General features: G+C 35.9%; 3 protein-coding genes across 3 annotated transcripts; 1 reads left to right on the top strand and 2 right to left on the bottom strand.

Moving 5' to 3' along the window:
- Positions 1–5896: 5896 nt before the first annotated feature.
- Positions 5897–6262, top strand: LOC148205114 (uncharacterized). Its single transcript, XM_088103058.1, has one exon. The coding sequence runs from the start codon at positions 5897–5899 to the stop codon at positions 6260–6262; it is 366 nt and encodes a 121-aa protein (XP_087959184.1).
- A 3232-nt stretch (positions 6263–9494) lies between these two features.
- On the bottom strand, positions 9495–10262 carry LOC124841802 (uncharacterized). Its single transcript, XM_047318145.1, has one exon. The coding sequence runs from the start codon at positions 10260–10262 to the stop codon at positions 9495–9497; it is 768 nt and encodes a 255-aa protein (XP_047174101.1).
- A 4322-nt stretch (positions 10263–14584) lies between these two features.
- PUR7 (purin 7) lies at positions 14585–21943 on the bottom strand. Its single transcript, XM_047318148.2, has 12 exons — positions 21519–21943; positions 21334–21435; positions 20401–20530; positions 19523–19615; positions 19359–19447; positions 18811–18891; positions 16275–16364; positions 16088–16177; positions 15792–15842; positions 15664–15710; positions 14965–15022; positions 14585–14890 (listed from the first exon to the last, which is right to left on the bottom strand). Exons 1-12 carry the CDS (start codon positions 21834–21836, stop codon positions 14831–14833), a joined length of 1209 nt encoding a protein of 402 aa, XP_047174104.1. The 5' UTR covers positions 21837–21943; the 3' UTR covers positions 14585–14830.
- Positions 21944–22062: the final 119 nt, after the last annotated feature.

Below are 22062 nucleotides of genomic sequence, written 5' to 3'. Positions count from 1 at the left end.
AAATCAATATACAATTCATAAATTTTAATAAAGAAACCTTTTTTAATTATTTAATTTCTTTAAATTAAAAAGAAAAGAAAAAGAAAAAAAGCTGCATAGAATTCGTCTCCCACGGAGCCAGATTCTAGCAGCCAAATGCACACCACAAAATAAAATTCTTCATCAGAATTCGTTTCGCAACAAAAGGAATTCCCCAGATGAGTAGTAAGTGGTTTATTGTGGGAAATAGTCTCTTAAGGCTCAATTAGGTTAATAAATTTAACAATTGGTCCACAACAGGAAAAACAAATCCAATGTAGGACGTGATATAGAGACCCCACGCTCTCTTCTTCAATATAGCTATTTACTTCCATCTCGTTTTCCAAAATAATAACGCTCTGACTGATAAAGTTGGCAAGACTCTTCCAATTATATAAAACCTGCATAGTCACATGCAATGTAAACTTGAAACTACTCCTTGTTATCAGCAATTAAACTAAGTTTTGATATTTGTGTATTTTAAATTATGATAAGAAGGCTCATTACTTCTACTTATTCCGTGCCCCATCATTTTGACAATTCTAAATTATGAAAATGTTTCTGTGACGGGAAACAACATTATTCTATATTCAGTGCATCCTCATTTTGGCCCTTCGGATCGGTGCTAATGGGGATCCAATGATATTCTAAGTGGATAAATTTTAAAGTTACTGATAGAAAATGGATAGTTTATGAAAGAAAGAGAAAAGGGAATAAAGCGGGAAGAAGCGTTAGATAGTTATAACAATATTAGTATTTGGGCGGGAAATAAAGTTCCTATAAAAGAGCTATTGTATTATGATATTAGACATTTTTTGATTGTTTTAATGTAAAGACAGGATCACGTTTATCCTGTGGAGGGAAGAGTATTTGGGTATGTTGGAGGTTGTTGAAAGGGTAATTACTATACTGAATATAGAAATATACAGTTTATATTTTCTTTTCTGGTTGTTTAGTGTGAGTGAGTGCACATTAGATAGGTTTTCATTCCAGAAACCTATCAATTTCGTTCAACCTACCGGATCAGTGAGAGACAGGAGTGAGATGGAGAGAAAATTAAACGCACTAGAAAGAAGAATGGAGGGAAGGATGAATGTGTTGGAGGGTCGAATGGAGGCTTTGGAGACGACCGTGGATGGGTTGAAGGCGGAGACGTTGGGCTTACAGCAAGAACTTAGAGAATTAAAGCAAATGTTTGGAGAGAGAGGACGAAATGCAGAGAACCATCAAGAGGGAAGTCAAGATTCGGTGAACGGAAGCAGAGGAGGACGAAGAGAAGGCGATGACAAAGAAGATTCGAGTGGCGCGCAACCAAACTGGGTGAAGAGGATTGAGTTATCAACCTTTGAAGGAATCGATCCGCTATGGTGGATTTCTCGTGCGAAGAAATTTTTTTGAGATTCAGAAGGTGACGAAAAGGGAAAAACTTCGATTGGCGTACATTTGCATGGAAAGGAGCAAGAGTTATTGGTTCCGTTTTTGGAAAGAGAAAACTCAAGCGCCAACATGGGAAGGCTTGCGGGAAGCTCTAATAAGGAGGTTTGGAGGTCATGATAGAGGAACAGTGTTTGAGAGACTAACGGCGATAAAACTGAAGAGCATGGTCACTTAGGACATCCAGGAATTTTAAAATGTTAGTGGCACAAACGAAGGACGTGACGGAGGATCAGCTCCTTGGATATTTCTTCGTGGGTCTACAAGGGGAAGTTCGAAGTCAGATTCGTTCGCATAATCCTCGGGATTTATTAACAACGATGGAGATTGCACGAGACGTGGAGGAGGCGAGTCGAGGAGCGCAGACGGTGGAAGGAACCGGAATCAAGGGTAGCCAATTGTGGGGGTGTCTCAAGGTGGGACCAGCACCGTAGTGAGATCGGAACCGTTTAACTCGGGTCTGGGACGATCGAGAGTAGCAGAGAATACTACGATGGCACGAAGGGAAGTTCCTCAGGGAACGACAGTGTCCCAAGATGGAAGTAGCACCGTCAACGACGGTCATGGAAAAGGAATGAGGAATTTGCCTTACCCTGAGTACGTCAGGAGGAGGGAAAAGGGGTTGTGCTTCCGTTGTGGGGGCCCTTGTAGTCCTGAACATTGTTGCACAGAAAGAAGCTTGCGGGTGGTGATCATGGGGGAAGACGAAACCAACGGAGACGAAGATGAAGAAGTTGGGGGAGAGGCTGAGCAAAAATGCATTGAGTTGTCGTCGTTTTCCGCTGGCGGTCTTACTCAACAGAAAACCATGAAGCTACAAGGGTGGGTCCGAGTAAGAGGGTGCTCGTCCTCATTGACAGTGGCGCTAGCCACGATTTTATTGCAACAGGACTGATGAAGGAGTTGGGTTTACTAGTGGAAGATACCCCACCGTATAGAGTAAGTCTAGAAATGGGAGGAAAAAACAAACTACAGGATGTTGCAGGAAGGTTCCAGTAAATATAGGTGAAATGGAGGTGATGAAACAATTTTATTTATTTGAATTAGGAAGAGTAGACTTAATTTTGGGATGGAATGGTTGGCCATTGGGAGAAGTAACTATTAATTGAGGCGAATTAAAAATGGTTTATAAGCAGGGAGAGAAGGAGGTAATGATCAAAGGGGACCCCACTTTGGCACAAAAAATAGTGGAACCGAAAGGTTTAATGAAAATGAAAGCGGTGGAAGCGATGACTTTGGTATGGACTTCGGGAAAGGCAGAGATAAAATCTGAGATAGCAGAGACCAATCCAGACTTAACAGGGATCCAGACGGAAGAATTGCAGCGAGTCTTGCAAGATTTCAAAGAGGTTTTTAATGAGCCTAGGAGCCTTCCACCAGTTCGAAATGTAGTCCACCGAATCCTGCTCAAAGAAGGGACTGATCAAGTTAACGTCCGCCCTTATAGATTTCCTCATGTGATATAGGAGGAGATCGAAAATCGGGTAGTTGAGATGTTGAAAGCGGGGATCACGCGACCAAGCACTAGCCCTTATTCAAGTCCCGTGATTTTGGTCAAGGAAAAAGCAGTTGGCGCTTCTGTATTGATTACAGGGTGATGGAACCTTGCCAAGCTTGGAACTTGCAGGTTGCAACTCCAAACAGCAAGCCAGGAAAGTGCAGCGAAATGGAAGTAGATAAATGGTGTTTTGGTGTGTATTTAATGGAAGGAGTGTATGTAGAGACCTCTCAACTCAGAAGGCCTTCCTACTATAGAAGAAAGCTAGAGGAAAGGGTAGAGAAAGTGAAGAGAAGGAGTGACTCAAGAGCAATAGGGATGGAAAACAATTTCTACAGCATTTCACTAAGCTCAAAAGTGAGAAAATACAAAGGGGAGACCCTCTTACTTATAGGTGAAGAAGGGCCTCAATTCTGAGCTAAATACCCTCCAAAATTCAAAATAAAAGACGAGCTTGGAGGCCAAGTCACCTGGGTCACGGGAAGCATGCTGGGTCACATGGACAGTGCTGCCGAAACGTGCTTCAGGCTGCTTCGCTGGCGCTGGAGCGCACGTGAGCCAGAAAGTCCATTTGGTGCATCTAAGCTGGAGCCCTCCCTGTCTGAGGGCGCTGGAGCGACCCTGGCGCTGATCCCTTGAAGAATGTTTTTCCCAAATCTAATTGGTTGACCATGGCTCTTACTTTTATTGTATCCTACAAAACATTATTTACAAATATTAGTTTTTAGACAAGAGAAGAAGGATTTTCATAAGTAACCTTCCATAGAAGTAAAGTGTTAGGTGATCCTTCTTCTTCTTGAATCTTCCTTGTCATGGCTCTAGTAAGAGGTCAAATGTGATTCCTTGATGGTCTTCCATCACAGGGCCTTGAACCGTGCCACCATTTCAGACAAATTCCCGATACCGGTCATAGAGGAATTATTGGATGAATTGAGCGGGGTGAAATACTTCTCCAAAGTGGATTTGAAGGCTAGGTATCACTAGATTCGGATGGGGAAAGAGGATATCTAGAAAACGGCCTTTAAGGCACATCAATGACATTATGAGTTCCTTGTTATGCCTTTCGGCCTCATCAATGCACCAGCTACATTCCAAAGTATGATGAATGATCTACTGAGAACATGCTTAAGGTGGTTTGTGCTTGTATTTTTTGATGATATCCTGATATACAGTCAGGAGTGGGAGGAGCATTTAAAACATCTTGGGCAAGTATTGAATACGCCAAGACAACACCAATGGGTGGCAAATTGAAGGAAGTGTGAATTTGGGAGGAAGAAGATCAGATACATAGGCATTTAATTTCAGAAAAAAGGGTGGAGATGGATAAAGAGAAAGTGGGGGCAGTGGAGGAATGACCAGAGCCCAGGACCCTTAAAGCTTTAAGGGGGGTTTTGGGTCTCACAAGCTATTACAGGAGGTTTGTGAGGGATTATGGGAAGATTGTCAAACCCTTGACAACACTGTTGAAGAAGGGGCAGTTTACCTGGTTTGCACAGGCTACAGAAGCTATGGCAAGATTGAAGGATGCCATTACTACTACATCGGTTTTAGTGTTACCAGATTTCAAGCAGTAGTTTCACATTGAGTGTGATGCATCAGGGGGTGGAGTGGGTGTTGTTCTAACTCAAAATAACAAGCTTATTGCTTTCTTTAACAAGGCATTGTCAGAGGGATCCCTAAATAAACCCATTTATGTAAAGGAGCTCATGGCTTTGGTGATGGCCATCCAGTACTGGAGACCCTACTTGTTGGGTCAAAATTTTGTGGTGCATACAAACCAGAGGAGCCTTTGGTATTTGCTTGAACAGCGGATAACTACCCAAAATCAACAAAATTGGTTGACAAAACTGTTGGGGTATGATTTTGACATAGTTTATAGATCTTGGGTGACTAATAGGGTGGCTGATGCATTGTTAAGGAGAGGAGAATACAAAGAGCGGGAAGAGGAGGTTGAATTAAGAATTATAGCCAGACCATATTGTAGGATTTTCAGGAGGTGTTAAGGGAGGTTGAGGAGGATGAAGTGCTCAAGAAGATAATAAAGGAAGTAAGAGCATATTCTAATTTATATCCTTCTTTTACAATGGAGAACGACCGACTACACTACAAAGGAAGGTTGGTTTTATCTGCAAGCTCGGCATGGATTCCTAAACTCCTAGTTGAGTTCCATACTACAAATACTGGAGGACACTCGGGGGTATATAAGACTTATCGTAGGGTGGCCCAATCATTGTATTGGATAAGGATGAAAAAGGATGTCACTAATTTCGTAGCCAGCTGCTTGGTATGCCAGCAGCACAAATACCTGACATCTTCTCCTCAAGAATTGTTACAGCCTTTGCCAATACCACAAGCTATTTGGGAAGAAGTCAGCATGGACTTCATAGTTAAACTACCAAAATCACAAGGTCATGATGCGATTCTGGTAGTGGTAGATCGTCTAAGCAAGTATGGTCATTTTGCTCCCTTAAAGCATCCCTACACTGTTAAAACCATAGCAGAGATTTTTGTTAAAGAAGTAGTCAGATTACACGGGGTGCCAGTATCGGTGGTCAATGATAGAGACCCTTTATTTTTTAGCTTATTCTGGAAAGAATTGTTCAAATTGCATGGCACACAACTACAAATGAGTACTGCATACCACACAGAGTCTGATGGACAAATTAAGGTTTTGAACAAAATATTGAAAGGGTATTTGAGGTGTTTCTGTTCAGAACAACCCAAGAGTTGGAATACAGTTCTTCCTTGGGCTGAATATTGGTACAATACTAGCTTTCAAGGTGCAGCTAAATATAGCCCATTTGAAACCATTTATGGACGAACCCCTCCTGCTCTTACTTGTTTCATTCTTGGGAAACTGTCGTCAAGGCTATGGCTTAGGAGCTTCAAACACGGGATGAAGCACTCAAACAACTCAATTTCACTTGCAAAAGACCACATGAATTGATGGCTAAGTATGCTAACAAGAAGAGGAAACCATCAGAAGTTAAGGTCAATGACTGGGTGTACCTAAATATTAGGCATCATAGACAAGCTTCCATGACAACTTGGCTGCATCCCAAGTTATCAGCAAGATACTTTGGGCCTTTTAAAGTAATACAACAGATTGGAAAAGTTGCTTTTAAACTGTTGTTACCCGAGACAAAAAGAATTCATCCTGTCTTCCATGTGTCACAATTGAAGCTAGCAGTGGGCACAAGACAAGTTGAGAAGGATCTATTAGAGGAACTACAAGTTGATGGCCCAATGTTCTGGCCACTCAAGATCCTTGACAAGAGGAAGAAACAACATGATGAGGAGGTCATACCGTAGATATTGGTTGAATGGCAGGAAGGGGAAAGGGAAGGAGCAACAAGGGAGGATGTGCTAACTATCTAGGAACAATTCCCAGACTTCAACCTTGAGGACAAATGATACGTTGTCGTTGAAGCTATCAAATTAATACTACTTTTCAAGGCAACTTTAGTATTGCCAAGTTAGTATTCCAGAAAGTAGATAGTGTTAAAGTAACCCTGATTCGTCATCCAACGAATACGGAATTGCTTTTCATTATTTGAATCTTATGAATGCTATGCAATGCTCAAGAATGAAAGTGAGAAACTATGCTAATGGATTTAATGTTTGAAGAATGATTGAAGAAAAAAGAGGAAACTTAGAAACAATTATGATGAAATAAGCTAATTCCACTACTTTTCAAAGATATATTCATCATCGGTTATCCACAGATAATTGTTCAATTGATTATTGTTCAAGTTTCAAATTTATTAAAGTACATTCTTAATTAATTTGAGGGCGATCATGCAGTTAACCAAAGTAGATTCTCAATCAAATGCAAGACCTTTCTAGATTATTCACAATGAATTCAACCAAAGTAAATTCTCAATCAAATTCTAGTGTGTTTAATCTTGTTTATTCCTAAATCTCCTAGTCAAATTAAAAGATAATTAATCAAAGTAAATTCTCAATTAATTTTAGTTGAAATTATTACCACCAACCAAAGTACATTCTCAATTGATAGCAAAAACCTGTTTAATCATATGAAAGTTCCTAAATTTAATCAAAGTAGATTCTCAATCAAACCTATAAACCCTTGAACTCATATGATTAATATGCATGTAGATTCAAACACCTTATGATGCAAAAATCATTACTTTTAATGATTGAGAGATGAAAGACATAGAAAGAGAGCAACTCAAATCAATAATCAAAAGAAACAATTGCACTAATTCAACTTAATCTCAGAATCCATAATAAAATTATAGTGGAATAGCACTAGAAGTTTAGCCCTCCATGAATGGAGTAAAAGACATGATGAAATAAAATGAGAGCAGTAGGCAATAAATGCTTCCAAGTGGAGGAGCCTAAGAATCAATGAGTTGTGTCTCCCTTAGTTCTCTTTATATAGGCTTGATTAGGCTTAGACTCTGAATCTTCTGTTGATAAGATCTTTTATCTTATATTTAATATCTTTCAAATATTCAACATATTTAATCAGTTTTTGAGAATATTTTATAATATCTTTTTTAGAATAAAAAAGATTTGGAAAATATTATCTTATATTTTTATTGGTATAGATGAATAAGGTAATTATTTAACAATATCAAATAAAATATCTTAAGATATAGTTTCTCCAAATTATCTATTAAAATAACCTTGCCCAAAATTACATTTCAACCCGTTTTATTTTATTCAAAACTGCACAGAAGTCCAGAAATTTCCTCTAATTGCACTTAGCCTTTTTTTTCTTTTTAGAATTGCAATTCAAACTTTAATTTCAGCTGTATCAATAAACATTAGACTATCCAAAATAATTTATGCAACTAAAATCACATTTTAAGTCTCTTTAATTCCCAAACCTGATAAACTCAATCGTCATAAATTCACTTTAAATCAATCATTTAAGCACAAGAATCTCATAAAAAAATTGAATTTTAAAACATAAATATGCACTCATCACACCCACCACACTTATCCTTTTGCACTCCTAGGCAAAATTGACTAATTTCAAGACTTTGTTCTGGGTCATTTTATTCCATATTTGCATTTGGATCAAAAGAATGAACAGAACCGGACATAGATCAATCATCTAGAGATCACTTTGTCATGGACATGCAAATGAAATGACTCTATCCTTCACACATGAGTTGACCTTTTTGAATTCCCAAAAAAATCAAATATGAAAGATAACAATCAAGTCAAAATGTATCTATTTATCTCCAACTCTCTCAAGTGTCTTTAGCTTGTGTTTACGCTCAAAATACCCATGTAAGTAGACACCCTTGATAATTAGCAAAATTCTAACATTCACATACTTCAGAAAACATGCAATTATTGATCATGAGGGTTTTTTAAAGGTTATATTGAGGCCAAGACAAAGGTAGGAAATTTTTTTTGGGAATTGCTGAGTTTTTGAAATTGATATAGAAAGAGTAATGACACTTGATTTCAAAAACAACTTTATTATTTTTTTTCCTTTCTCTCTTTTTCTTTTCTTTTTCCCTTTGTTTTCAAAACTCTAACTTTTCATCTTCCTTTTTACTTATTCACCACTTACTTCTAACACAATCCATTACTCCTTCTTTCATACGATTTTTCTTCTTTTCTCATTTGACAATGACTGAAAACAAGGAAACTAGCTTTAAGGCTCAAAGGGTTTTCCAATAGATTAATGTTAGGACAAGTTTATTTGGCCAAGTAGCTAAAACAAGAAATGCCTCAATCATATCACATCATGCATATTCACCTCGGTTGCACAACACAGAATTAAGCTAAATATTAAAGTATCAACAAAACATGGGCAAATCACTGCAGAAATATAGGTATGGCACATGGTGGTCCATCCTTAACATTAAGCCCAAAACTCACATGGTTCAAATTTCTTTCATAAAAGATTTAATCAAGAAATTCTCGAGTCAACTCAATCAACAAATCATAGAAGCAATCCACTCATATCAACATAACTCATTCTTTTCTCTTGAATTCAATATCATCCCAGTTATTGATTCAAACTCTCAAATCCATTGCAAATATTTATTTAAAAAAAATAGGGAACAAAGTTAATTGTTTCCCTACACCCCTACACTTAAACTATGCATTGTTATGAATTGGTGCCTTATATATAGAATGCAAAGAAAAGTATGAGGGTACTTACCTCCTTCATGGTGGAAGGAATGCTAGGACGACTTCATCGGAAAAGTCATCCTACATCGGAATGTTATTTTTTCCCTTTTCAATCCTACTAAGATGGTCAACTACTAAATTATGTGTCCCACTTCTTTCCTGAATAGGATTCAACTTGTCTTTCTCGTTCTTGACCATTGTGATTCCATATTTCTTGGGAACCACATGTACAGGGCTCATCCAAGTGTTGTTAGAATTGGGTATATAATACCTGTTTATAGCAACTTGGTGTCCTCTTTCTTTACAACCTCCATTAGTTGAGGATTCAGTCTTCTTTAAGGTTGTTTCACTGGTTTATTATCCTCCTCCAAAAGTATTCTATGCATGAAAAATAAGGGTTAATACAAGGAATATCTGCTAAAGTCTAGCCTATTGCTTTCTTGTGATCTCTGATAACCTGTAATAGTTGTTTTTCCTGCTCATCAGTAAGCAATGCAAATATAATAACAGGGAGTTTCTCAAGATAAGCATATTTCAAATGAGATGGTAAGGGTTTCAACTCCAAAATGGGTGGTTGTACCACAGATGGCAACATTTTACTGCCTAAGGTAATATCAGGCACCTCAACATCACACTTGAATGCCACAAAGGTATCATCTATTGACACCACGTCCTCAATATCACCTACTTTACATATTTCTTCGTCGTCTAAAGTTGGGCACGACATATTTGAAAAAGAATAATCCAAAGTTGGAGAAAAAGTGCTTACAACACCACTTAATAAGTCAATACAAAAAAAAGAATGATTTTTAATCGGGTGCTTCCCAACTTCCAACACGTTGAAGTGCACTTTCACATCTCCTATCTCCATTGTCAATGATCTTGCATGCATATCTATCTTGGTTCGTGTTGTCATCATGAAGGGTCTTCCTAAAATAATAGTTGTTGGACTGATTCCTTCATCATCCTTCATATCCAAGATATAAAAATCTACAGGAAAAATTGAATTGTCTACTCGGACAAGCACGTCCTCAAGCACACCTACAGGGACGTCCTCAAGCACACCTACAAGGTTAATTGTGCTACAGTTGGCCAATTGAATGACTACACCAGTAGTTTTAAGAGGTCCCAAAGATAGAGAAGTAAAAACTGATAAAGGCATGACATTTATGGAAGCCCCTAAATCTAGCATGGCATTGTCAAACTTTGAATTTCCAATAACACAAGGAACAGAAAACACACCTGGATCCTTTCATTTTCATGGTATTTCAATATGCTTCTTAATAAAGCTGGACACATTTCTTCCCAAATTCACAACCTCATCATCCATAAAACGCCTTCTATTTGTGCAAAGTTATTTTAAAAACTTGGCGTATTTAGGGATTTTCTTAACAACATCTAGCAAGGGAATGTTGATCTCCACCTTTTTGAAAGTATTTAAGATCTCTTTGTCTATTTCCTCCATTTTTTTATTTCTCGACTTCAACCGATTTGGATATGGAGGAGGTGGAGAATAAGATGAAGAACAATTTTTAGAAGAAGAGTTAGAGGATACTAACCTGGATTCATCAGTTGTAGTCTAAGGTGATGGTTCACTTGGTCCTCCATTGTCATCAATATGTGTGTCTTCTTTTTCCTTATCTTCATCCTTTTAGGCTCCCTTAGAGCCTTGTACTTGCTTCCCCGTTCTTAAAGTAATAACACTTACATTTCGCGGGTTGATCACTGTTTGTGCAAGCAATTTATTTGATTCCTTGGCCTCTAACTTATCCACCCTCTAAGTCAACTCTACAATTGATTTCTTGATTTATGAATTTTGCTCAAGTATTGTCTTCATGAAATCTTGCAATGACATTTCAGGTTGAGGTTGTAGCCTTTGTTGAGGTGGAACATAAGGTTGCATGTTCTGCTGATACCTATTGGAGGAGGAATTATGATAACTCTGGTATGACCTATTTCCTCCAAACATGTTTGCAGCAAAAACTTGAGATGGGTTTTCCATAGTAGCTTCCACCAAGCTAGGACATTCATCAGTGTAGTGATCAGTTGAAACTAGATTTCTTAGCAATTTGTGGAATTGAGGTTTTAAACAAGCTTGAAATCTCATCGAGTTTGCTCTCTAACTTATTTAATCTTTCATCTATCTTCTTTCCATCAACTGCATCATTTTCAATTTCATGCACTCCCTTCAACAAAGTCACTGAATTTTCTCTTGTTTCATACTTTTGATTGTCTATTGCATTCCGTTCTATTATATCTATACCATCCTCTGGTGACCTGTCTAAGAAAGATCCTCCGCTTGCAGCATCTGCCCATGACCTATCTATTGGACTTAATCCTTCATAAAAGCTTAAAATGAAATCTTGCATTTGGAGTTGAAGGCATGAAGCACATAGTTTCTTGAATCTTTCCCAATATTCACTAAGATTCTCCCTATCTCTCTGTCTTGTATCTTGGATTTCTCTACGGATGGCTGATACTTTTCAAGAAAGAGTCTTTCTATAGTTTCCCAATTTGTAATCCGTGCAGAGAGATAATACCACCAATCTTGAGATTCTCCTTGAAGAGTAAAAGGAAAAGCTCTCATTTTAAGGCTCTCTATTGTGATCTTGGGAGATCTAAAATTTTCACACAACATGTGGAATTGTCTCAAGTGGTTGTGTGGATTCTCCCTTGATAACCCATTGAACTTTGGTAAGGCATTTAACTGGTCAGGTCTCAACTCTAACTCATCATTATGGTATTCAATGTTACTTCGGATAACTATATTGTGGGAGATGGCTAGCTTTCTGATAGTTCTTTGTGCCATTCTGTTCGGGTTAGGATCAAGTAAGGGGTTAAATGGTATATTTGTGATTGGAGATAATGAAGGTGGTATGGATTTAGATGTAGAAAGTGTTCCCTCAGTAGAACACCTAAATGTCAAACTTCTCGGTAGCTTACGCAAATTCCTTTCAACTTTCGGGATAATTTGATAAAATTCTCCCGGGTTAGCTTTGGTCATGCACTACGCAATTTGCTTGAAGTTTTTTCTCTATTCTTGACTTCTTCTTTTTTTCTTTTGTTCTTGCTTTAGAGAAAGATTTCAAATAAGAGATAAGAGATACTTTGTTTGGGTCCACTCCCAGGAAAGAGAGGTGCGTCACAATGGACAACTTAAGTACCAAGTCTTTCATAGCCAGAATATATTCAAACTAGCCTCAAATACTTCTCAAAATAAATTCTTAATTAAAACAAGAACAAAGATTTTGCTAAAAATAATAACTAAAGGCTATAAAACAACTCAAACTAAATTAAATATATTTGCGTTAAAAAAACAAATAAAGATAAACATAAAAATTAAAATAAGAATCAAAATATTCAAAATACTAACTGTAGTCCCCGACAACGGCGCCAAATTTGATATGTTGTCCTTGAAGCTTTCAAATTAATAATACTTTTCAAGGCAACTTCAGTATTGCCAAGTTAGTAGTCAAGAAAGTAGATAGGGTTAAAGTAATCTTGAGTCGTCTCCCAACGAATACGGAATTGCTTTTCAATATTTGAATCTTATGAATGTTATGCAATGCTCAAGAATGAAAGTGAGAAATTATACTAATGGAATTAATGTTTGAAGAATGATTGAAGAACAAAGAGGAAACTTAGAAACAATTATGATGAAATAAGCTAATTCCACTGCTTTTCCAAGATAGATTCAGCATCGGTTATCCACAGATAATTGTTCAATTGATTATTGTTCAAGTTTCAAATTAATTAAAATACACTCTTAATTAATTTGAGGGCGATCATGCAGTTAACCTAAGTAGATTCTCAATCAAGTGCAAGACCTTTCTAGATTATTCACAATGAATTCAACCAAAGTACATTCTCAATCAAATTCTATTATGTTTAATCATGTCTATTCTTAAATCTCCTAATCAAATTAAAGCTAATTAATCAAAGTAAATTCTCAATTAATTATAGTTGAAATTATTACCACCAATCAAAGTACATTCTCAATTGATAGCAAAAACTCGTTTAATCATATGAAAGTTCCTAAATTTAATCAAAGTAGATTCTCAATCAAACCTATAAACCCTTGAACTCATATGATTAATATGCATGTAGATTCAAACACCTTATGATGCAAAAATCATTACTTTTAATATGATTGAGAGATGAAAGACATAAAAGGAGAGCAACTCAAATCAATAATCAAAAGAAACAATTGCATTAATTCAACTTAATCTCAAAATCCATAATGAAATTATAGTGGAATAGCACTAGAAGCTTAGCCCTCCATGAATGGAGTAAAAGACATGATGAAATAAAATGAGAGGAGTGGTGGATGAATGCTTCCAAGTGGAGGAGCCTGAATGAATGAGTTGTGTCTCCCCGATTCTCTTTATATAGGCTTGATTGGGCTTGGACTCTGAATCTTCTATTGATAAGATCTTTTATCTTATATCTAATATCTTTCAAATATTCAACATATTTAATCAGTTTTGGAGAATATTTGATAATATTTTTTCTAGATTCAAAAAGATTTGGCAAATACTATCTTTTGATTTTTATTGATATAGTTAAATAAGGTAATTATTTAACAGTAAGATAATTATTTAACAATATCAAATAAAATATTTTAAGATATAGTTTCTCCAAATTATCTTTTAAAATAAATTTGCTCAAAATTACATTTTAATCATTTTTATTTTATTCAAAATTGCACAGAAGTCCAGAAATTTCTTCTAATTGCACTTTAGTCTTTTCTTTCTTTTCAGAATTGCAATTCAAACTTTAATTTCAGCTGCATCAACAAGCATTAGACTATCCAAAATAATTTATGCAACTAAAATCACATTGTAAGTCTCTTTAATTCCCAAACCCGATAAACTCAATCATTTAAGCACAAGAATCTCATCAAAAATTTGAATTTTAAAACATAAATGTGGACATAAATATGCACTCATCAACCAGGTTGCACATCAGGCGATGGATAATGATAGGAAATGGATAATTTATGAAGAAAGAGAAAAGGGAATAAAGGGAGAGGAGCATTATGTAGTTATAACCGTATTAGTATTTGGGCGGGAAATAAAGCTCCTACAAAGAGCTATTGTATTATGATATTGGACACTTTTTTATTGTTTTACCGTAAAGACACGATCACGTTTATCCTGTGGAGGGGAGAATATTTGGCTCTTTTGGAGAGTTTATACTTTATTTTCTGGTTGTTTAGTGTGAGTGAATACACATTAGATAGGTTTCCAATCCAGAAACCTATTAGTTACAGTCAAAGTTTAAAACTTATTTAGCATAAATATGAAAATTACAAGGCAGTAACTGAAATTGCCAGGATTGTAACACATAAGACAGTATAACAAGACATACAGACACACTGATACAATCGCACAAGTAACATGCCCTGCCTTCCGAAGGTAGAATGAATGCTAAACAACGGTAGAAAAGAAGAGGAAATTTACTTCCTATAGTGTTGTCACGAGGAATATACAAGACAAAGAATAACACATTGGGTTCTGGTTTCAGAAACAGCTCTTTATTCGTTTTTTGTTTTAGAAAAACAAGTGTGTCAAATTTCCGACCACTGTCGTCATGACAATCTAGAAAGTAATCGAAGAGCATTGAAAATTGGTCTCTCTTTCTGTTTTAAGTTACTTTAGAAAAATAAAAAATTGTTTGGAGAAGTTATCCATTAGTTTTAATATGTATTACAGTAAGAGATTACAACACGAGCTACAATGTGGCCCCAAAATCCTTCTGCTACTTTAAAGATGACAGTGCAGATGCAACATTTCGAGAAATTCGGTCGTGTATAGGCTCCTGCAGGAAGAAAAGTGTATTAGTGTCGATTGCATTAAATAATATAGTTTAAAAAATACATATTTATGAATTACCTCGGCCAATGGCATCTCAAACTTTGAGTTTGTTATAGTCTCGTACAAGAAAATGTATCTGTCAGCAGAATAGTATGATGATCATTTAAATGAATGAAACATAAATAATGTATCGAAATCAAACACAAGTTGATTTACAGCAATACACACACACATATGTATGAATAGGATATACATGTCATGAAAATGGGACACTGAAAACTGATGATCACTGTATTCATTTTAATGCATACTAGCAAGGAACAGTTAGAAAATTTCTTAAAGAATGTAATGTTTTCCTTTTAGAATGAAAAAAAACCTTTCATATAACTGAAATAAATAACATAAAAGCATCAGCTTAAAGCAAGTATCCATAGGAGCAACTACTAGAGTTTTTGGCATGGAAGAGCTTTGGCAGCTTTTAAATGAAGGAAATGAAGAACTTTTTTCCGTTGTGGTTTTATTCATTTCTTCATTATTGAGCGTCCCTTATCCACCAAATTGAATTTCTTTAATTTAAGGGAAAAAAAAAAAGAAAAGAAGAGGACAATACAAGTACAATTCTTCCATTTAAATTTGTACATTATAAATCTGACACTAGAATTTCTGTCACCGTCTTACAAAGAAAAATCAGAGCATAACTGCTTCAGGTTCATTTCTAGAAGTAAGCTCAATGCAAAGTATATCAAGTGTAAAAGGAATTAGCGCCAGAAGACATACCGCCAGGATAACTCACAAACAAGATCTTCGGGAGCATCGGGAAGGACCTAAATAAAATTCACCAGTGTGGTGTGATGCAATCTTTACAACTTACAAGTTAAACCATTAGCACTATAAAATGTAAATACCTCATCTTCATACGGGTTGCAGTGACTTTTAAACCACAGCCTCAAGAACTCCTAAAAATCAGATTGTTAAATATTAGGGAATTGCTGACTATCAATATTTCATAAAAAAAAGCAAAAGGTAATACATCCACTTAGCACATGTTTGGTTCAGCTTATTTTTATTTGAGTGAGCTTGAAATTAAGCAAATATTTTCCTAAGAATAATCTAAACCAAACATGCATTAAATCTATATACTCTAGAAAGAAAAACAACTCACTTCATGAGGAAAAACTAAAGTTTGATACACATAAAATACCTTGTCAATATTTTCAGGCTCAAGACCATTTTGAAAGCGCTCCAGGTAAGAACTGGCAATCCAATATCTACTTGAATCAGGAGTATGGACCTGGGATTTGGAAAAAGAATTTTATCACATTTGTATACTTAATATATGAGTGCATGTACGAGTTCAATAAGCATTATCCATCCGGATATCGTTGTACCTCATCGATCAACATAATTGAGCCATCATTTGCCTTCCCAAACTCATACTTAGTATCTACCAATATGAGGCCATGCTCTGAAGCCACTTGCTGCAAAGTCAATAATCAAATGGAAAAGTGATACGAAGCAAAGGGAAAAATAATTTAACAGCGGTAAAAATATAGATTGTGCACACAGGATCAAGCAACCAATCAATGGATCAATCACCAATATTCCTAGGGGGAGAACACTGGGCCCTTTTGATGAATAGATCTTATAATCAAAATTAGGTCACTAGTCAGTGATGATTTACACATAAATCTCCATCAATTACTGTGGAAAAATGAAATTTGTATGGAAGAGATGAGATTGGAGAAATGCAAGTAAGTTGTTTGAGTGGGCTACAGTTCTTGAAGTTGCAACAAACTGATCACTAAAGCGGCATTTCTTAGATATTTTGCTGATGAAAATGACTGAATTGATATTAGCATTGATGGATTTGTGATCACGACTTCAGTGATTGAGTAATGTATTTACAAGTGGTTTGACATCATGATAACATAAAGTTTGGAGCAAGTTGCTCTTACTTATGCAAATTTTGAATTGATAACTTGCCTTCAGCAAAGATCCTACATAAGATGATGAATACAAGTTGAGTAATGTCTTTTTAATAAACGTTTACAGAGACACATTTCCCTTCTTATACAAAGTTTGAGGACCTAGCCATCTATTTTATAATTAAGGAATGATGATCTGTTCCTAACTTCAATTTCTTCTCTACTATGCATGGCAAAGACAAAAATGAGAGAACTTCAGACCAAGCTAATTATTCAACATACTGCTGACTAGTGTATACAATGTATTCTATAATTTCAAGAATGGTGCATCCCATGCCCTGTGTGCTTCCTAAAGATCTAAAAAGGCTTAAGAAAGCACTAGGATAATGGGACTCTCCTTTTACCTTTTTACTTCTAAAACGCAAAAATAAAAATAAAAAAAAACATTTCAAAATTAAGGTTCTCTCATGTAAAATATATAACATTAATACAGTATGGATCAGAATTATAGAAAGCAAGGTTGCTATTAATAGAAAAGAGTATAATGATTCTGGCCACGGACTTTTGAGAGGGCTGGACTCTTCCTTTACAATGCACAGAATGTCTCTGCCTCTCAACCTTTTTCTTTATTTATGGGCAACATGCCATCTTTTCTAATTACTTCAGCTCCCAACTCCCTTACTAACTAACTATTCCACTAAATATGGGTTAACTGAAAGAACCAAATATATGAAAAACAATATAGAAATAAATGTCTACAGAATAAGCAAAGACATCTTGGTATTTGAACCACCTAATATCATAATCAAAGGTGTAACTAACTTGAAAGAAAGAGATGAGTATATGTACATCATTAAGTATCATGGAACTCTCTTCCAGAGAAGAACAATTTTTATGATAGGATATTGGGTGATAGGATAGAAGGCAAGGGAGCCAAACGATAGGAGGCAGGAGAGCCGAACGGTAGGAGGCAAAGGGAAGCAAGCCAAACGGTAGAAGACGGTGAAGAGCTGGAGCGGTAGGAGACAGGGGAAAGCAAGCCGAACGGAAGGCAGTGAAGAGCTGGAGCCAATCGATTGAAGAGTGACTATCCTAACTGGGACAACAGTTAGGTTGAGCTGGGAAATAATTATAGTAAATAAGGTCATATCCTAGGAAAATATTCAGTATAAGTTAATTATAGTAAATAGAGCTATATCCTAGGAAATATCCAGTATAAGTTAACTATAGTAAATGGAATTATATCCTAGGGAAATATTCAATATAAATTAATTATAGTAAATAGAATTATATTCTAGGGAAATATTTAATATAAGTTAATTATAGTAAATAGAATTATATTCTAGGGAAATATTTAATATAAGTTAATTATAGTAAATAGAATTATATTCTAGGGAAATATTTAATATAAATAAAGCTAGATGATATTGTTTAGGGCATGCTTTTGATTATTGAGTTTATTGATAGGCGGCTATGCTCCTGTGAGGGAGGTTATACTCCCAAGTGACTGAAGGAGGTTATGCTCCCAATTATTGTTTGCTTTTGTTTATTCAGATATTACCATCAATAAAAGAGATTCATTCGTCCATTATCATTCATTCATTGTTCTATTTCGTGTTGTGAGTGTGTGAGAGGTTGTTCTGGTTAGGTTTCGTACTCAGGTACGTAACATTTTACATTACACACTGATTCCTAAAAGTATGCCCTAACTATAGAACAAACATCGTAAAAAATTTAAACCATAATACTTTTGTCTTTTTTCTCCCTTTTTCAGTTTCAAAATGAGTTGCTGACACATCATCTATCCAATGTAACCCAAATAAAATATAATGTTAGTTATATCTATTACCACATTATTTAGAGTTATTCCTTCTGTTGTGCAAAAGAAAAAATACGTCATAGTTTACAAGTGTGATTTTAGAGGCTACAGTGAAAAGGCACTTCATTGTGTCCTGTATTTCCCAAATTCAAAAATGACTTAGCAACGTAGGTTATTTACCTGTCCATATTCAAACAAGGATAATGCTTTTTCACTCACTTCTTCATAATCAGATTGAGTCATCAGTCCCCTTTCTATAATCTGCAAGGGAAATGCATCATAAAAGAAAGTAAAAATTTGAGATAAAAGCACTGTTATCAAAGATAATCATTTTGGTGGAACTCCGTCATCACACCTTAGTAACTCCAAGAACAAGAATATTCTATTAATAATCATGAGGATACCCTAGGCTTTTATTCATGCTTCCTTTTACCAACGTACCAAGTTAGTCCACTACTCCACCTTTAACAAGAAAATCTACAATCATAATTTTGCTCATTTCGTCACTGATCTTGGATGATATTTTCACAGAAATAATAACATAAAAGCTGCAATGTAAAGCAAACTGAAAAGAAACACCATTGATGATTTAACACAAGCATCCTCTTTTATAAGGGGAGTAGGAACTAATTGATAATGCAAGTCAATATTATAACATGATCATCATTCGCTGTAACTTCAACCATACTGAAGAAGCTGGTTGCAAGAAATAAAACTAGGCATCATACCTCCTCTGGAGTGACAGGAACATCATGATCTGCAGCTTTGGTTGTTGGAGTGAGTATATTTTCAGACAACTTCTGATTTTTTACCATTCCTGTCGTGTGTTAATGTCCTATTAAATATACGGACAAACATATTTTAAGAATGAGACACAAATGAGATATCCCACCATCTGGGAGGACATTTCCACAATAGTTCCGAGCACCCTTATTGTAGACTGTCCATAGAGATGTATCAGTACTTCCAGTTACAAATCCTCTTGCTACAAGCCAGTAACATGTGTCAACAGATGGTTGTTAGAATCCAAACCTTCCATTTTTAAAAGATTTAAATAGTTTACAACACATCACAAACACAATAAAATTAAATTTCAAAGGCACAAGACAATATGTGGATCTTCAGAAAAAACCCAAAATAAATTTAGATACTCATGAACCGGGAACAGCAATCATTGTATCCCAATTACTCAAGTAAACTTTATGGATTCTCTTCCAAATTTCAAAATAATTAAACAAAATGCTGCCAAGGATATATCCACAGTATCTATTATTTTCCCAAGTTACCTTTTATAGCAAAAGAACTCCTCTGCTACATCCTACATTAAAAAATATCTCCCTAGCAGAAAAAACATCTGTTTAAGTTACTCCAGTGTAAAATGCCAATTAATCAACAATCAGTACCTATCAAAGCATTTAATAAGATGTGAAGTAATAATTAACCTGAAAAGCCCAACCATCTTTGTTATTTTCACCACTTCTCAGAATAGTCTTTGCATTTCCAATAAGAAATTCTACTATGTGAGAATTCAGTATTTAAGTTCAGACATATCATAAGATAGCTCTGATCCCCCACTTGCTCCAATAAAAACCTCTCTCATTTACTCTTACATAAGAAATCACATTATATGGTATGACAAAATAAAATGGAAAAAGAAAAACTTCAATTACATCATAACACTCTTTCATGTTATAGAGTCACAAGCTAAAGGTGATTAACGAAATCGTTCAATAAGCCAACAAAAATTGTTTGGATTAGCAAGTTACTCACCAACAAACTCAACAGGGAAAACTGAGCATTTCTTAGCTATTGTAACATTTTTATCCGGAGCCGATACAACTGCATTAGGAACTATCTGCTTAGTTCTTTCGAACCACCACAAACTTGTCTCATTCAAAACCTGCAATTGGGAGGGAAAATGATAAGGTTATTAAATGCTAAGTGTTCAGTAACCACCACTCCACCAACTAAATTCCAGACATCCTCTTATTCATCTACAACTTCTACATCAAAACAATTAGTTTAAGGATCCAGATCATCTCCTTTCCCTTAAGTCCACAAAGTGTTATGTTAAGAGCAAAAACAAAAAAGAAACACAAATACAAATACCCTGCTCAGATAATGGTTATTCCCCTCAAAATGAAAACTGTGCTTTCTTCTACATTACCTGCTAAAAATCATGGATACAACACAATATGACACTGGACATGAATACTTTATACAGTTAGTTATATGTGACACATACATGGCAGCAATATGGCAAACTTAAAAATTCAAAACATGGCATGCCTATAACACAACACACGATACACATTTCTAAAATTGAGAGAGAGAAATACAGTTTGTCTGATTCCCTTTTCATCCAAAATCTATAAGTTTTAAGAAAACTATTTCAGAAACAGGTGTTCTAGAAATTAACAAACAGAATTAGGTAAATGTTTTCTCATCCCCTTATATTGTTTTCTTCAAAAAAGATAAAATTTTAGAAAACAGCAATATGTTCAAAAGAACAAACAATTTAAAATGAGCTTATGGTGCTGACAAGTTTGCGAAAAAGTAAACTCAAAAGGTCTAATGTTTTCAAATTTACCACGAGTGATTGCAGACATAATAAAATTCAATAGCGTTTATCTAATCATTGCAGTATCCTAATACCTACCAGAAAGAATTCTTCACTATTCAAAACCCGAATTAACCACACACCTGGCCTTTGAAAGGAATGGAAGCAAGAATCCTATCAAACGCACTCTGCCGATCAGTGGTCACCAAAACGAGGTAATCCCCGGCGTCGTAAATATCTCGAACCTTCAAACACATATCAAACGATTTCTCAATCCAAACCACACATAACAGAGAATAAATAAATAACGGTTTCAAAGATGGCACACTTTGCCGCGGGTTTTGGACAGGAGACCAGGAACGGTGTTGTGAAGATTAGTTTCGGAGAGGCAGTTAGAGATTGCGCTCCTTCTGATAACATCAACGACGTCGTTTCTGTGCGGACTGTTCACGAGAGAGTCTCCCAGAGACGAGTGTTGCTGGCCTTCACTCGGCATCACTGAGGCGCGGATTGCTCGAAATCCGTGCGGTTTGAAAGAGATTTTGGTTACGCGTCCACGCGCCGCCGCGGAAGTGCGATTGATGGGTGGTAGAATCTCGGGGCCGAAGGTTTTGGGAGGGTTTAACGCAACCGTAAAATCGCCCATTGTTTACTGAAACTGAAGCTGCTTCTCTTACTGTGTTGACTACCGTTGCGTTGCGTTGCGTTGCGTTGCGTTTTGCGAAGGGCCAAAAAACAACTTGAGACTTCTGATGGAATTGAACGGTGAAATAAATATGCAATATAGTAATATAATATATCTAAAGGCAACTAAAATGGACGGCAAAAATTATGACAGAAATTAAAAATTAAAACATGCAAATCAAAGTAAC

Source organism: Vigna umbellata, chromosome 1 (genome assembly GCF_029865625.1).
Source record: "Vigna umbellata cultivar VRB3 chromosome 1, Vumbellata_1.0, whole genome shotgun sequence".
NCBI classification, from domain to species: domain Eukaryota; kingdom Viridiplantae; phylum Streptophyta; class Magnoliopsida; order Fabales; family Fabaceae; genus Vigna; species Vigna umbellata.
The sequence above is the reverse complement of the archived record's forward strand: the minus strand, read 5'-3'. Positions and strand labels throughout refer to the sequence as shown.